This window comes from Dendrobates tinctorius, unplaced genomic scaffold, assembly GCF_039654945.1.
Source record: "Dendrobates tinctorius isolate UK_male_01 unplaced genomic scaffold, ASM3965494v1 ptg000062l, whole genome shotgun sequence".
Classification (NCBI taxonomy): Eukaryota; Metazoa; Chordata; class Amphibia; order Anura; family Dendrobatidae; genus Dendrobates; species Dendrobates tinctorius.
The window spans coordinates 9772299-9789858 of record NW_027361730.1 but is presented as its reverse complement, the minus strand read 5'-3'; the positions used below and the strand labels follow the sequence as shown (position 1 = coordinate 9789858).

Here is a 17560-nt window from a genome sequence, read left to right as displayed (position 1 = left end):
CTCAGGGGCTCTCTCAGTGGGTCATCGCACTCTCAAACCATAACCTTATAATCTGCTCAATAATATGGTGCTCCTTCCCATTTCAGCTTTGCACTGTGCCTTAAAAGTAGTTCCCGAGTATATGTAGGGTATTGGCGAACTCAGGAGAAATTGCACAACAAAACGAGGATCATTTTTTCCTATTAGTCCTTATAAAACATATTTGGGGCTAAAACAACATTTTAGTGGATGGAATTTAATTATTCTTTCTTACCCATCCAATGGTATGATGCACATATGGTGGCAATATGAGCACTGCACCCCTAGATGAATTCGTTGCGAGGTGTAGTTTGTAAAAATGACATCATTTATGGGGGGTTTCTGCTGTTCTGACACTTCAGGGGCTTTGCTAATGTGACATGGCACCCTCAAACCATTCCACCAAAATCTGACTCCAATATGATGCTTTTTCCCTACTGAGCTTTGTACTGTGCCTCAAAAGTAGTTTTCCTACACACATGGGGTATTGGCACAGTCAGGAGAAATTGCACAACACATTTTGGGATCCATTTTCTCCTGTTACCCTTGAGAAAATAAAAATTTGAGGCTAGAAGAAAATTTTTGAGAGAAAATTGTGATTTTTTTTTTTTTTTTTTTTAACCCCTTACCTACAATTGACGTAATATTCCGTCCATGTGACCATGGACCTAATTACCATGGACGGAATATTACGTCATCGCGATCAGCGGCGCCCACGTGGTGAGCGCTGCTGATCGCGGCCGAGTGTCAGCTAATTATCACAGCTGACACCCGGCACAATGTGTCAGGGGCGGTCACGGACCGCCCCCGACACGTTAACCCCTTGCACACCGCGATCAAACGCGATCGCGGTGTACCGGGGGTTAAAGGGAAGCATCGGCAGGGAGGGGGCTCCCTCCGTGCTTCCCTGAGCCCCCCACGGCAGCGCAATGTGCAGCGCTGCTGCGGGGGACTCCCTTCCTCCAGGCCCCCGAATCCAAGATGGCGACGGGGGCCTTCGGGGGCCTGAGGAAGCTGGCTTCCTCAGTGCCTGCAAAGCGCAGGCATGAGGAAGTCTGCAGCAGTGCCTGTGACAGATCGCTGATCTGTCACAGTGATCTGTGATGTGACAGATCAGCGATCTGTCACAGGACAGTGATGTCCCACCTGGGACAAGATAATAAAGTAAAAAAAAAAAAAAAAAAGTGTTAAAAATAATTTAAAAAAAATCGCTAAATAAATTAGTTAAAAAAAAAAAAATATTCCCCAATAAATCCATTTTTTGAAAATAAAAAAAAAACAAAACGATAAAAGTACACATATTTGGTATCGCCGCGTCCGTAATGACCTGCCCTATAAAACTGTCCCATTAGTTAACCCCTTTAGCGAACCCCTTAAAAAATAAAAATAAAAAACGAAGCAAAAAATAATGATTTATTATCATACCACCGAACAAAAAGTGCAATAACGCGCGATCAAAAAGACGCATATAAATATCCATGGTACCGCTGAAAACGTCATCTTGTCCAGCAAAAAACGAGCCACCATACAGCATCATCCGCAAAAAAATAAAAAAGTTATAGCTCGCAGAATAAAGCGATGCAAAAATAATTATTTTTTATATAAAATTGTTTTCATTGCAAAAAAATGACAAAACATAAAAAAACGACCTAAATGAGGTATCGCTGTAACCGTACTGACCCGAAGAATAAAAACGCGTTATCAATTTTACCGCACGCGGAACGGTGTAAACGCACCCCCCAAAAGAAATTCATGAAAAGCTGGTTTTTGTTCATTCTGCATCCCAAAAATCGGAATAAAAAGCGATCAAAAAATGTCACGTGCCCGAAAATGGTACCAATAAAAACGTCAACTCGTCCCGCAAAAAATAAGACCTCACATGACTCGGTGGGTCAAAATATGGAAAAATTATAGCTCACAATATGTGGTGATGCAAAAACTATTTTTACAATAAAAAGCGTCTTTTAGCGTGCGACAGCCGCCAAACATAAAAACCGCCATAAATCGTAAATCAAACCCCCCGTTATCACCCCCTTAGTTAGAGAAAAATAATAAAACTAAAAGAAAATGTATTTATTTCCATTTTCCCGCTAGGGTTAGGGTTAGGGTAGGGTTAGGGCTAGGGTTAGGGCTAGGGTTAGGGTTAGGGCTAGGGTTAGGGCTAGGGTTAGGGTTAGGGCTAGGGCTCAGATTAGGGTTAGGGGTGTGTTGAGGTTAGGGTTGGAGTTATAATTGGGGGTTTCCACTGTTTGGGCACATCAGGGGCTCTCCAAAGGCAACATGGCGTCTGATCTCAATTCCAGCCAATTCTGCGTTGAAAAAGTCAAATGGTGCTCCTTCCCTTCCAAGCTCTGACATGCGCCCAAACAGTGTTTTACCCCCACATGTAGGGTATCAGCCTACTCAGGACAAATTACAAAACAACTTTTGGGGTCCAATTTCTCCTGTTACCCTTAGGAAAATAAAAAACTGGGGGCAAAAATATAATTTTGCGGAAAAAAATGTTTTTTTTATTTTCACGCCCAGGCGTTATAAACTTCTGTGAAGCACTTGGGGGTTCAAAGTGCTCTCCACACATCTAGATAAGCTCCGTGGGGGGTCTAGTTTCCAAAATGGGGTCACTTGTGGGGAGTTTCAATAGTTTAGGTACATCAGGGGCTCTCCAAACGCACATGACACCCGCATACCAATCCATCAAAGTCTGCATTCCAAAACGTCACTACTTCCCTTCCGAGCCCCGACGTGTGCCCATACAGTAGTTTTCTCCCACATATGAGATATCAGCGTACTCAGGACAAATTGGACAACAACTTTTGGGGTCCAATTTCTCCTGTTACCCTTGGGAAAATAAAAAAAATGGGGACTAAAAGATGATGTTTGTTGAAAAAATACGATATTTTTATTTTCACGCCCGGTCGTTATAAACTTCTGTGAAGCACTGGGGGGTTCAAAGTGCTCACCACACATCTAGATAAGTTCATTAGGGGGTCTAGTTTCCAAAATGGGGTCACTTGTGGGGGGTTTCCACTGTTTAGGTACATCAGGGGCTCTCCAAACGCAACATGACACCCGCAGACCATTCCATCAAAGTCTGCATTCCAAAACGTCACTACTTCCCTTCCGAGCCCCGACGTGTGCCCATACAGTAGTTTTCTCCCACATATGAGATATCAGCGTACTCAGGACAAATTGGACAACAACTTTTGGGGTCCAATTTCTCCTGTTACCCTTGGGAAAATAAAAAAATGGGGACTAAAAGATCATGTTTGTGGAAAAAATACGATTTTTTTATTTTCACGCCCGGTCGTTATAAACTTCTGTGAAGCACTGGGGGGGTTCAAAGTGCTCACCACACATCTAGATAAGTTCATTAGGGGATCTAGTTTCCAAAATGGGGTCACTTGTGGGGGGTTTCCACTGTTTAGGTACATCAGGGGCTCTCCAAACGCAACATGACACCCGCAGACCATTCCATCAAAGTCTGCATTCCAAAACGTCACTACTTCCCTTCCGAGCCCCGACGTGTGCCCATACAGTAGTTTTCTCCCACATATGAGGTATCAGCGTACTCAGGACAAATTGGACAACAACTTTTGGGGTCCAATTTCTCCTGTTACCCTTGGGAAAATAAAAAAATGGGGACTAAAAGATCATGTTTGTGGAAAAAATACGATTTTTTTATTTTCACGCCCGGACGTTATAAACTTCAGTGAAGCACTGGGGGGTTCAAAGTGCTCACCACACATCTAGATAAGTTCCTTGGGGGGTCTAGTTTCCAAAATGGTGTCATTTGTGGGGGGTTTCTATTGTTTTGGTACATCAGGGGCTTTCCTAATGCGACATGGTGTCCGATCTCAATTCCAGCCAAAAACGTCAAATGGCGCTGCTTCCCTTCCGAGCTCTGCCATACGCCCAAATAGTGGTTTACACCCACATGTGGGGTATCAGCGTACTCAGGATAAATTGCACAATATCTTTTAGGGTCCTGTTACTTTTGGAAAAATAAGAATTGAGGGTGAAAAGATCATTTTTGTGGAAAAAATATGATTTTTTAATTGTACTGCTGTACGTTATAAACTTCTGTGAAGCCCTTGGGGGTTCAAAGTTCTCACCACACATCTAGATAAGTTCCTTGGGGGGTCTAGATTCCAAAATGGTGTCATTTGTGGGGGGTTTCCACTGTTTTGGTACATCAGGGGTTTTCCAATCGCGACATGGTGTCCGATCTCAATTCTAGCCAAAAACGTCAAATGGCGCTGCTTCCCTTCCGAGCTCTGCTATGCGCCCAAATAGTCATTTACACCCACATATGGGGTATCAGCGTACTCAGGACAAATTGCACAAAAACTTTTAGGGTCCTGTTACCCTTGGAAAAATAAAAATTGTGGGTGAAAAGATCATTTTTGTGGAAAAAATATGATTTTTTAATTGTACCGCTGTACGTTATAAACTTCTGTGAAGCCCTTGTGGGTTCAAAGTTCTCACCACATATCTAGATAAGTTCCTTGGGGGGTCTAGTTTCCAAAATGGGGTCACTTGGGGGGGTTTCCACTGTTTAGGTACATCAGGGGCTCGCCAAACGTGACATGGCGTCCGATCTGAATTCCAGCCAATTTTGCATTGAAAAAGTCAAACGGCGCTCCTTCCATTCTGAGCTCTGCCATGCGCCGAAACAGTGGTTCCCCCCCACATATCAGGTATCAGCGTAGTCAGGACAAATTGCACAATAACTTTTGCAGTCCAATTTCTCCTGTTACCCTTGGTAAAATAAAGAAAATTGAACCTGAAGTATTTTTTTTGTGAAAAAAAGTTAAATGTTCATTTTTTTTTTAATATTCAAAAAATTCCTGTGACGCACCTAAAGGGTTAATAAACTTCTTGAATGTGGTTTTAAGCACCTTGAGGGGTGCAGTTTTTAGAATGGTGTCACTTTTGGGTATTTTCTATCATATAGACCCCTCAAAGTGGCTTCAAATGCGAAGTGGTCCCTAAAAATAAAATGGTGTTGCAAAAATGAGAAATCGCTGGTCAAATTTTAACCCTTATAACTTCCTAGCAAAAAAAAATTTTGGTTGCAAAATTGTGCTGATGTAAAGTAAACATGTGGGAAATGTTATGTATTAAGTTTTTTGTGTGCCGTATCGCTGTGATTTAAGGGCATAAAAATTCAAAGTTGGAAAATTGCGAAATTTTCAAAATTTTCGCCAAATTTCCGTTTTTTTCACAAATAAACGCAAGTTATTTGAATGCAATTTTACCACGAACATGAAGTACAATATGTCACGAGAAAACAATGTCATAATCACCAGGATCCATGAAAGCGTTCCAGAGTTATGACCTCATAAAGGTACAGTGGTCAGAATTGTAAAAATTGGCCCGGTAGTTAACGTGCAAACCACCCTTGGTAGTGAAGGGGTTAATTATTATTAGCTCTACATTATAAACTTCTGTGAAGCACCTTGGGGGTTCAAGGGGCGCACTAGATAAGTTCCTTGAGGGGTATAGTTTCCAAAAAGGGGTCACTTATGAGGGGTTTCTATTGTTTAGTCACATCAGGGGCTCTCCGAACGTGACATGGCATCTGCTCTCGATTCCAGCCAATTTTGTTTAACAAAGTTAAATGATGCTCCTTCCCTTCCAAGCTCTGCCATGCACCTAAACAGTGGTTTTCCTCCACATATGGGGTATTGGCGCACTCAGAAGACATTGCACAAGAAATGTTGGGGTTCTTTTTCTCCTGATACCCTTGTGAAAATAAAAAAAAATTGGGTCCTAAATAAAAAATTTTGAAAAAAGTTAAATGTTCATTTTTTCCTTCCAGATTGCGTTAGTTCATGTGAAGTACCTGAAGAGTTAATAAACTTCTTTAATGTGGTTTTGAACACCTTGAGGAGTGCCATTTTTAAAATGGTGTCACTTTTGGGTATTTTCTGTGATATAGGCCCCTCAGAGTAACTTCATATGGGATGTGGTCCTTAAAAAAAATGGTTTGTAAATTTTGTTGAAAAAAATGAGAAATCGCCTGTCAGCTTTTAACCGTTATAACATCCTAACAAAATAAAAATTGTTTCAAAAATTGTGCTGATGTAAAGGTAAAGTAGACATGTAAGAAATGTTATTTATGAACTATTTTGTGTGACATATCTCTGATTTAACCCCTTAATGACCCACGATACGCCTTTTAACGGCTGTAGTTAAGGGTACTTAGACCACAGCGTCGTTAATTAACAGCGCTGTGGAAAAAGTAAATAGCGCCCCACCGGAGTCTGATTTTCTCCCGGCAGCCGAGACCCCAGAGAACATGATTTGGGTCGGTTTTTACCAACCCCGCTTTTGCTATCACCGTTATTACCCGTATAACCGCGACCGCAAAAAAAAAAAGCTGCGATTTAGCATTAACTTTCTCTCTCCTCTGATGTGATCGCGCATCAGAGGAGAAATAGGGTCCCCGATCCCCCCGGTACTTCCTGGTGGTCCTCGGCCCGCGTGCTTCTCCATGTGTGCCGTCATCTTCTTCCGGGAAGAAAATGGTGGGCGCATGTGCAGTGCGCCCGCCGCGATCTGCCAGCCGGCACCCGGCAAGATTTCATTCATTCATTCATTCATTTTGATCACTGTGATAAACCCTATCACAATGATTAAAATAAAAAAAAATAAATACCCCCCCTACCTTTATCACCCCACATAGTTAGGGAAATATAATGAAATAAAGAAAATATATTTATTTTCATTTTTCCATTAGTTTAGGCTAAAGTTAGGGTTAGGGTTGAAATTATGGTTAGGGTTGGAGCTAGTGTTAGGGTTGGAATTAGGATTAGGGTTAGAGGAGGAATTAGGGATAGGGGTATGTTGGGGTTAGGTTTGTGGTTAGGGTTAGGGTTGGGATTAGGGTTGTGGTTAGGGTTAAAGGTGTGTTAGGTTAGGTTTGTGGTTAGGGTTGGGATTAGGGTTATGGGTGTGTTGGGGTTAGGACTGAGTTAGAATTGAGGGGTTTCCACTATTTAGGCACATCAGGGGGTCTCCAAACGCAACATGGCGCCACCATTGATTCCAGCCAATTTTGCGTTCAAAAAGTCAAACGATGCTCCCTCCCTTCCAAGACCCGATGTGTGCCCAAACAGTGGTTTACCCCAACATATGGGGCATCAGCGTACTAAGGACAAATTGCACACCAACTTTGGGGTCTAATTTCTCCTGTTACCCTTGGGAAAATAAAAAATTTAGGGCCAAAAAATCATTTTTGTGGGAAAAAAATTATTTTTTATTTTCACGGCTCTGCGTTATAAACTTTTGTGAAGCGCTTAGGGTTTCAAAGTGCTCACCACACATCTAGATAGGTTCCTTAAGGGGTCTAGTTTCCAAAATGGGGTCACTTGTGGGGGGGTTTCTACTATTTAGGCAAATCAGGGGCTCTGCAAACGCAATATGACGTCCGCAGACCATTCCATCAAAGTCTGCATTCCTAAACGGCACTACTTCCCTTCCAAGCTCTGCCATGCGCACAAACAGTTGCCCCCCCCACATATCGGGTATCAGCGTACTACAAACTGCACAACGACTTTTGTGGTCCAATTTTTCCTGCTACCCTTATGAAAATAGAAAATAGCGGGCTAAAAATTTATGGGAAAAAAAATGATTTTTTATTTTCATGGCTCTGCGTTATAAACTTCTGTGAAGCACTTGGGGGTTCAAAGTGCTCACCACCACACATCTAAATAAGTTCCTTAAGGGGTCTAGTTTCCAAAATGGTGTCACTTGTGAGGGGTTTTCACTGTTTAGGCACATCAGGGGCTCTCCAAATGCGACATGGCGTCCGATCTCAATTCCAGACAATTCTGCATTGAAAAAGTCAAACGGCGTTCCTTTCCCTTCTGAGCACTGCCGTGCGCCAAAACAGTGGTTTACCCCCACATATGGAATATCGGCGTATTCAGGAGAAATTGCACAACATGTTTTGTGGTTCATTTTCTCTTTTTAGGCTGTGTGCCCACGTTGCGTTTTTTAAGCGTTTCCGCAGCGCTTTTAGACAAGCGTTTCTTCTGCGGAAACGCTTAAGAAAAGCATCTAATGTAATAGAATGGAAAACGCACATTTTGTGCTAATGGTGCGTTTTTTCCGCTGCGGAAACGCTTAGCGGAAAAAAACGCAGCATGTTTATTAATTGCGCGGAATCGCGTGCGATTCCGCACACATACACTATAATTGCAAAAACGCTTAACAATCGCGTCAAAAAGCGCATGCGTTTTCCCTGGCAAGGGCATGCGTTTCTGCTCAGGAAAAAAACGCTACGTGGGCACATAGCCTTACACTTGTGAAAATAAAAAAAATTGGTTCTGAAGTAAAAAGTTTGTAAAAAAAAAAAAAAAAAAAGTTAAATGTTAATTTTTTCCTTCAACATTTCTTCAGTTCCTGTGAAGCACTTAAAGGGTTAATACATTTCTTGAATGTGGTTTTGAGCACCTCGAGGGGTGCAGTTTTTAGAATGATGTTACTTTTGGGTATTTTCTGTCATATTGACCCCTCAAAGTGACTTCAGATGTGATGTGGTCGCTAAAAAAGATGGTTTTGTAAATTTTGTTGTAAAAATGAGAAATCGCTGGTCAACTTTTAACCCTTATAACTTCCTAACAAAAAAAAATGTTTCCAAAATTGTGCTGATGTAAAGTAGACATGTGGGAAATGTTGTTTATTAAGTATTTTTTGTGACATATCTCTCTGATTTAAGGGCATAAAAATTTAAAGTTTGAAAATTGCAAAATTTTAAAAATTTTCGCCATATTTCAAATTTTTTTTTGCGCGAGTCATATCGAAGAAATTTTACCACTTATGTGAAGTAAAATATGTCACAAAAAAAATCTCAATCAGTGGGATCCATTAAAGCGTTCCAGAGTTATAACCTCTTAAAGTGACAGTGGTCAGAATTGTAAAAATTAGTCCCTGTCAGTAACCTGCAAAGTGACTTGGTCCTAAGGGGTTATGCCCATATCTGCAGGTTAATAATGTTTTCCTTGGTGCCAGATTCCCTTAAAGGTACATGAGATTGTTCATACTTTCTTACTTTTTGTGTGCTTGTGTGTAATATATTTATATAGTGTCTTGACTGTAAATTTGGATGACAGACTGTATGTAATGTTAACACACCACCAACTCATCGATCTCTCTAAAAAAAAATAGTTTGTCTCCTTACAGATCTGGTCTAAGTTTGAAGAGCAGCCTGTAGAAGAAGTAGTTTCTGTGGTGGAGGAGAAGGAAAGGAGTGCAAATTACAGACCTGTGCTAGTTACGGAGATCACAGATGAGCTGCACTTTTACGTACAGGATGTTGAGACAGGTAAGGCGCTCACTTTGCCATAGTGTTGCTTTTGGTATACGGGCGTAATCGTCCCATTCTGTGTCCTTGCACTGGTATGAGACTGCCTTCTGTAAACTTTGTTCTTTTCTTTCACATGCTCACTGTGCCAGTTTATAGGCTCATAAATTCAAGGCAGCGGCTGCTCTTGGCTAGGCACAGAATTCATTAAACTCATTAAGTGAACTTTGGGTGCAATATTAGTGTAATACATAACACTGACACATGGGGAGAAAGAATTCCTGGAAAGGTCATTTCTGTCACTAGCAAAAAACATTTTAATATCAAAGAAAAGGACATATGTACATTAAACTAATCAGTTATATTTCTGTAAGGACAGAGCACTTGTGATGTTTTGCAGTGTAGTTAATCGAAGCCTATATGCCTTACCGTTATATTGAAGGCGTATTGCAGAACTGTTATTTCTTAAAACAATTTTTCATATTGCTCCCTGGTGGGCATTTGGCTATTTTTTACAATGACTAGATTAGATTAAGTCCTTCCATGATTGTCTAAGGAACCTATTTTACATCATCACTATATGGCCAATTAAGATACATTTAAACCTTAAAAAAGCCAGAGCCAGACCTATGACGTATCCACTCTTCATAAAAACCTTTTGTAGTCCACTCAGAAGTGATACACAGGACAATACCTACAGGCTTATTTTTTTTCTTCCTACCTTGCTGATTGACTGCTTTTTAGCTCATCTCTATTATAGTAGAGCCGAGGTTGGTGTCTGCAGTTTAGTGGCAGGGCATACAGGAGAGTGTGATGTAGTCTCAGACACGCCTCCAGTCTCAGGATTGGTCAGGTCGCCACTCTGCCTCCTCGGATTGGCTGGTGTGTATAAACATGAGCCTATTATTATATCACCAGGAAGTCGATGTAAGGAGAGCTAATTTGTAAGAATGATTATAAAGTGCAGACTAATAGGTTACTGGTGCTGAAAGGAAAATTATCCAGAATCTGCCACACATACAGTGAGGGGAATGAGCTGACATCTTGGAGAGTTGTTTTGATGTACTGTTGAAAGATGTCAGAACTTGCTATGTACCGTATTTTTCGGATATAAGGCACACCCCAAATTTTGAAGAAAAAAAATTGGAAAAATTTATTTTCTTTAATAAAATAGTGGTGCTTCTTATAATCCATGCGTCTTTTTGCTTACTGGGAGTGGTTGCTGCGGTCAAGCGGGGTTCCATGGTCGCTGGTGGAGTAGGCAAGAGTGGAGCGTTGCCACAGGCTGGGATGAGGGGGTGTTCTGATTTTAGGCCACTGCCACGCTGTGTCCCTAGTGGCGGTGCCTCAATGGCTGAAATCTGATCTCCCAAGATCTTGGTGCCGAGATCTGCATCTGCCCATGTGCTGCCTCCCAGCGGCCATTTTCCTGGAGTCCACCGCACAGGAAACCATGGAAAAACTGCTGGGGGCTCTGGCCTTTCACAAAATGTCGGCAGAGCCCCCCCGCTGCACTGGGGACACAGCTCAGCAGCGCGCCGATAAGGTCTATCCACATTATAAGAAGGCACCCCCATTTTCCCCCCCAAAATTTGGGGGGGAAAAGTGCGTCTTATAAGGCGTAAAATACGGTATTTATGAAAGAACAGCTTTGTCTGTATTACTTGCCTGCAACATGTAAAACTGAATACCAATAATTTTTTTTAGTGTTGTGGCAAATGTCTTGTATATCATGAGGATGCCAAATTTTTTAAATACAGTTCAATGGAGAGTTTTTGGTGGCAAGAGTATCATGAAACGTAATCTTTCTGTGTACATGGGAGAAGAGCAGCTATAAGTGACTGCAAGCAGAAAAATCACAGCCATTCTGTCATCTCTCGCCCTGTACAGCCTAACATTGACCCCCAGATGAGTACAGGACATTTTTGTTATGTTTTCACCTTTTCTTTTTTTTTTTTTACTTATCAGAGGGGGTATGATATTGTGATTGCCCCCTGTGAGTCTAATCGGGCCACATAGCAACTTTTTACTGCTTATTGGCATCTTTTACTTTTCGGAGGTATACTATAGGTACTGTCACACTTAGCGATGTACCAGCGATCCCGACCAGCGATATGACGCGGTCAGGATCGCTGGTACATAGCTAAGTGGTCGCTAGTGAGCTGCCACACAGGCAGATCTCACCAGCGACATCGCTGGGGACGGGGGTCGCTACTTACCTGTCAAACAGGCGATCCTGCGTCCTCCCGCCCGGCTCCACGCGTCGCTTGTCTCCACAGCAGGAAGCGCCGCAGGAAGCTGACGACGAGAAACAGTCCTGAGCGTTCTCGCGCGATCAGCGATAACCAGCGGGGGAGCGGGTCGTAGGTAAGTATCACACACACAGATATCGCTAGCAATATCGCTATAACGTCACTAGTTATAGCGATATTGCTAGCGATATCTCTTAGTGTGACATGCCCTTTAGTCTCAGGTTCTGCTTAGTTTAGTCCTTTTGCTGCAGAAAAACAGCATCATTTTACAGTACCAGGAATGTAAATGAGATTTCTGAAATCTTGCTGTGTATCTTTCCCATGCAGAGTTGAACCTTTTAAATTGCGTTTCAAATCTGTGGCATGTCAATTCTTTCATCATTTTTCAGGTATTTCTTTTCCAATAATTTTTATTGAACATTTAAATACAAATAAGAAAGGAGGGGAGTGGGAGGGGGGATGGGGGAAAAAGGGGGGGAGGGAGGGGGAAGGGTAATAACAAGAAGAGGACCACAAGGTCCGAACAGGCTCTATATAGTGTCTACATTAAACATATAATCATATAGTCATACAATCATACAAACATGTAATCAGATGGTTTGAAATTAGTTTGGTGCACATTAATAAACTAGTTCAGTGCGTTGGATGAATGGGTGAAAAACCTGAAAAAACAGACATATTTTATGTATCATTTTTGTCAACACTTTGGTTTTTGCAGCAGAAAAATCTGCTTCAAATGCTGAACGTGTGCACATCCACTTAGTGACATGAAGGAGACCAATGTAAGGGGCCATAAGTGTAAAACTTGTCCGGGCAGATGAAGGCTTGTCCAGGATTAAAGAAAGGTTTGCTTATTTTCCTTTCCCCACAGATATTGGGATTCTTGCCTCTAGACTCAGGTTGTAATTACCGTATAATTCATCCCTATTTAAGTACCGGACACCACACAAGGGCAAGTTTATCAGTATTTTGTGGAAAAGTAGGGTTTCCAGAATTTGTTAAAAACTGTTACACTTACAATAGATGCATATGAGCTGAGAATTTTCCATCCTACAATGTCCACATGCTGCATGCTTGCCCCTTCTTGTACATATTCTTCTCTTTTACGGCTCTTAGACACGTTATTTTTTTACAAAATTTTTGGTACTGATTCTATCCATTAGTTTGCAGATAGATCACGGACCCACTTTTTCACATCTACTTGCTTTCGCCTTTTTGCTTACCAATTTTCTGCACAACAAAAAGGGGGTGGGGGAGACTTGTTCTATTTTGGTCTGTGTTGGAAATCCTAACTCATGAATGCAAGCCAATGGCCCCGTTAGAAAAATGTATAGCACATTGTTTGCCACCGTGTGCTGTCTGTATTTAATTGATAATGGGTAATAGCAGCGAGGATTTTTTTTCTTACAAGAAAATACAGTGCAACAAGGATTGTAAGAATTTGCACATGAACCAAAGATGGATCTAGTACACTGATAAAAACATGAACCATACAGTGGGTACGGAAAGTATTCAGACCCAAGAGAGAATGGCAGAGAATCCCCAAATTCAGGTGTGAAAAACTTGTTGCATCATTCCCAAGAAGACTCATGGCTGTACTAGCTCAAAAAGGTGCTTCTCAATACTGAGCAAAGGGTCTGAATACTTATGACCATGTGATATTTCGGTTTTTCTTTTTTAATAAATTTGCAAAAATTTCTACATTTCTGTTTTTTTTCAGTCAAGATGGGGTGCATTAATGAGAAAAAAAATTCATTTTTTTTTCATTTACCAAATGGCTTCAATGAAAGAAAGAGTGAAAAATTTGAAGGGGTCTGAATACTTTCCATACCCACTGTATTTCACATATGAGGAAAATACCTGTGTGAAGCTGGCCCCAATTCTGCTCTAGACCAACCTATGCATACTGACCAACCTGCAATACCTGTTTTTGTCATATGTAGCTATTGTAATAGATGCCAAACTTGGTTTCTTTCATCTGCTTGTACGTGTTTCTTTTCAAATGATTTTTATTGAAGTTTCAATTTTACAAGGGGGAGAGAGGGGATACAGAAGGGAAAAGGGGAAATAAATTCCGTATTTTTATTTAAACTTTGCAACATGAAATCAGATGCATTTACAAGAGTAAAGTACAAGCTGTAGGCTTCACAAGGACTTCATCTTAAAGGCCCCAATACACATTAAGGTACTGTCACACGATATGACGCAATCAGCATCGCTGGTACATCGCTAAGTGGTCGCTAGTGAGCTGCCACACAGGCAGATCTCACCAGCGACATCGCAGGGGTCGGGGGTTGCTACTTACCTGTCAGACGAGGCGATCCTGACGTCCTCCCGCCCGCATCCACGCGTCGCTCGTCGTCACAGCAGGAAGCTGACGACGAGAAGCGGCCCAGGACGTTCTCGCGTGATCAACGATAACCGGCGTAGGTAAGTATCAGACATAGCGATATCGCTAGCAATATCACTATAACGTCACAAAAACCAGTGACGTTATAGCGATATTGCTAGCGATATCGCTTAGTGTGACAGACCCTTTAGTCAAGTCAGCAATCGTGTAAGTCGTGAGGGGAGGGGAGGAGAGGAGGGGAAGGTGGGTTCGAGGAGGATACAAAATATGACAGTTGAACAATCAAACAATTGTTGTTTAAACAGTTGTAATTATTTAAGCGGAATAACAAGTCAAATAGAAGAACAGAAAAAATTGTACAATAAATATCGTACATAGCATTAACATGAAAGCTTGTATGTGATTCTTGGATGATACCCAATCTTCATTGGTGATGTCTTTATCTTCTAATATGCTCCCAAGTGGGGCCATTCTTTTCATCTGCTTTCAGGTCTAGTACTGAAAGTGCTTCATTGATGTAACATTTTCTTTACTTCCTCTGCAGTGTCATATTCAGACTATGCTCCTCCTTGTTTTATTTTTTTAATTAGTCTCGTTTAATTAAGGCGGCATTATTAGTTGAACAGAAAGAGGTCCACGTAGCCTTGAGCTATAATAACCTCGCAGCATCTTTCCTCTTCTGTGATAATGGTCTCCAGTATGATCGCAAATGAGCGGCGTCTGTGTTGTGTTTGGTGGCACAGCTAAAGGGAGGGAGTGTAAGGATCTCTCGCTAGAGAGATAGGGCTGAAACACCGTTAAATGCGAACCCGATCTCCCAGGGGACATCTGGCATGATCTAATTGAGACATAAAATGTGGAGAGGATGCAGAGAGGATTGATATTAAAGATGAAGCAATTAGTGGAGTATTTCAAAATAGCAGCAGTCACTTTCGTTTTTTCTTCCTTCAGTGTTTTATTTTCTCTCCATATTTTGTAGTTAAGATTTAGAAGTTAAGACTGATGCTCACACATACACATTTATATTATTTTTTTTTTGCACACTTCACACACATTTTACTCCTGTCATAGCTTCTTTGACCCTCAACCAAGGATAAAAATGTATAAATTCTGTACTTTGCCTCTCAGAACTGGCGCTGTTCCTCCGATCTCCACTCTGTCCCCAACAGGTTACCAGACATGTCACGTGACTGCTACAACAAGTCAGCGCCTCCTAATCAGTTGCAGTCTTCACCGTGAAATAGCCACTGATCCGTAAAACTGTGAAGGCGGCAGCCAACGAGATGCAGTGATCGACTGCAGCAGTCACATTACATTGTCAGGTGACCGACGGGGAACATAGTGCTGACAGAAACAGTGCTGGTCTGGGAGGTAAGTAGAGACTTTTTATTATTATTATTATTATTATTATTATTATTCTACGTTCCACCATGGGACTGCTGGTAAGAAGTTTTCTACTATTGGGCTATTCCTTTAACTCGTTTACTTCCCTAATTTCTCCCCTCTCCTACATATCTCATCTTGTCTCAGGACTTTGACACCTGGCTAGTTAAACCACCACAATCTTTCTTTGCTCCTCATTCAGATTTCTCTTGTGTTTCCCCATTGCTGTGAAACTTGCTACCCAAACCAGTCAGGTTCTCTCCCATATTTGGAGACTTCAGGAAAGTCTGCAAACCCTGTGCTGCCTCTACACTCTTCTACACGAGCAGCTTCTACCCTCACCCAATGTGTCCTTGTATCTTAGAAAGTTAAATCCTTTCTTTTCCTCTCATGTGTACTGTACTTGTTTTCTACCATAGGTTGTATACTTATTTATTTTCATACATATGTTATGCACTATAAACCATGTTTCCACCTTTTTCTTATCAACAGCCCTCTGGAAAAAGGGTACTTAAAACTGAGTAATAAACAGTACATTGGCAGATGAATAGGGACCCTAATATGCTAATTGTAAATTTCATGTTAAGCCTTGGGCATTAATATTAGTCTAAATTGAACTACCAATATTAAAGTATACAGATGTTATAGAAGAAAAGATCTTATTCAGGAATCTCCCATCTCTATTAGACAAAAAGCGCAGCTATTACAGAAAGCAGATCTCTCATGCCAATGTGTCTTGTCCATGTATTACATCAATAGCACATGGTATTCGTGGTAATGGATGCTTTTTCTAGACTTTTCTTGCTTTTGTGGTTTTAGCAGCCTCTTTTTGGGTATCTCAAAATCTACCACTGCTTTTATACTCTTAGTGATATCTAAGCACTAAGGGTTTATGTAAAACACCTCGAAATGTCACAATATTTTTGCGCAACTTAAAATTGTTCAATTACTTGGTGACTTTTGAAGTTTTTGTGCCATCTTGGCCAACTTCGTCAAAGTGAGGCTTGGTGAAGCCTGCCTGGCAAGTTTTTCAAAATTGCCGCCAATTTACTGGCGTAAATTACATAAGAAATATTTTCCAGTTCTTAACTGGAGTAACATTTCTGGTGGAGGTGCAATGTATTTTTAAGATGCACCTAATTCATTAAGTGGTGTGAGCCTCTTAATAAATTAGGTGCATCTTACTCCAGCGCTGGCTTCATTAAAGGAGTTGTGCACTACTTGGACAACCCATTCTTAACTAAATGTTCAGCCCCAATAACATAAAGTCTATACTCGCCTCCCGTAACGGCTCTGTTCCCATGGTGTCAACTCTCACGGTCCCAGGGCTGTAATGTGGTGGAATGACATGTGATGCTTGGTGCCCAATTAGCGCTGGCATCACTGTCTATGCCTTTGGATAAAATGAACATAAAAAGGAAGTCCGGACTGCAGCTGATCCTTGGCTTTCTCTTCATGTTCAGTTCGTACGAAGGCAGAGACAGTGACACCAGTGCTGATTGGGCACCAGCGTCATGTGTCACAACACTGCATCACAGTCCCAGGGAGAGCGAGTGCCAACACTGTGGGAACGGCGCCGGCACGGGAGGTGAGTATGAGCTTTATTATTTTATCAAGGATGAACATTTAGTTTAAGAAGGGGTTGTCCTAGTAGTGGACAACCCCTTTAAAAAATGTCAAAATGCCAATCTTAAACAATCTGGCCCTAATAATTTTCTGTAGTAATGGATTGAGCATATGGCAGATGAGTATCATTTGAACAAGTCGCAGTAGTAGTGATGCAAAGGCCTGTTGAAGCACTATTTGGCAAGAAACGGCCAACATCCATTACACATTCCGTACACTCCTGCAACCTAATGTTTTAAGCTTTTCCTCATAAAGTGAAGAATTTTAATGGGGCTTCCTCCTACTTTTTCAAGATCAATTGGACAAGTTTAGTAACTAATTGGCCATTTCACAATATAACAGTTTGGTAGTGTTAATGCATTATGTCATTGCTTCAGTGTGGAAGACATACTGTAACTATGGAAATGTATGTTACAAGACAACACATGGATGAAAAGTACCGTATATGGTGTACAGAGTATGTGTACAGTGCCAGGGTGTGACAGTACAAATAGCCAGCACAACTGATGTTTTACAAAATAGGAATAAGTAATGTTAAATTACATTATACATTATTACAATAATTACATTATTTTTGGAAATCCCATTTTAGAGACCAGTTATATGACTTCTAGTATCTTG

At 41.3% G+C, this 17560-nt stretch overlaps 1 protein-coding gene across 2 annotated transcripts in view; it reads left to right on the top strand.

The window, feature by feature from the left end:
- Positions 1-17560, top strand: part of SND1 (staphylococcal nuclease and tudor domain containing 1) — a 956786-nt gene that overhangs the window by 871231 nt on the left and 67995 nt on the right. For both annotated transcript variants that reach the window (XM_073579241.1, XM_073579240.1), the window contains exon 18: positions 9208-9349. In XM_073579241.1, the coding sequence (XP_073435342.1) occupies positions 9208-9349 (142 nt within the window). The remainder of the gene's footprint in view (positions 1-9207; positions 9350-17560) is intronic.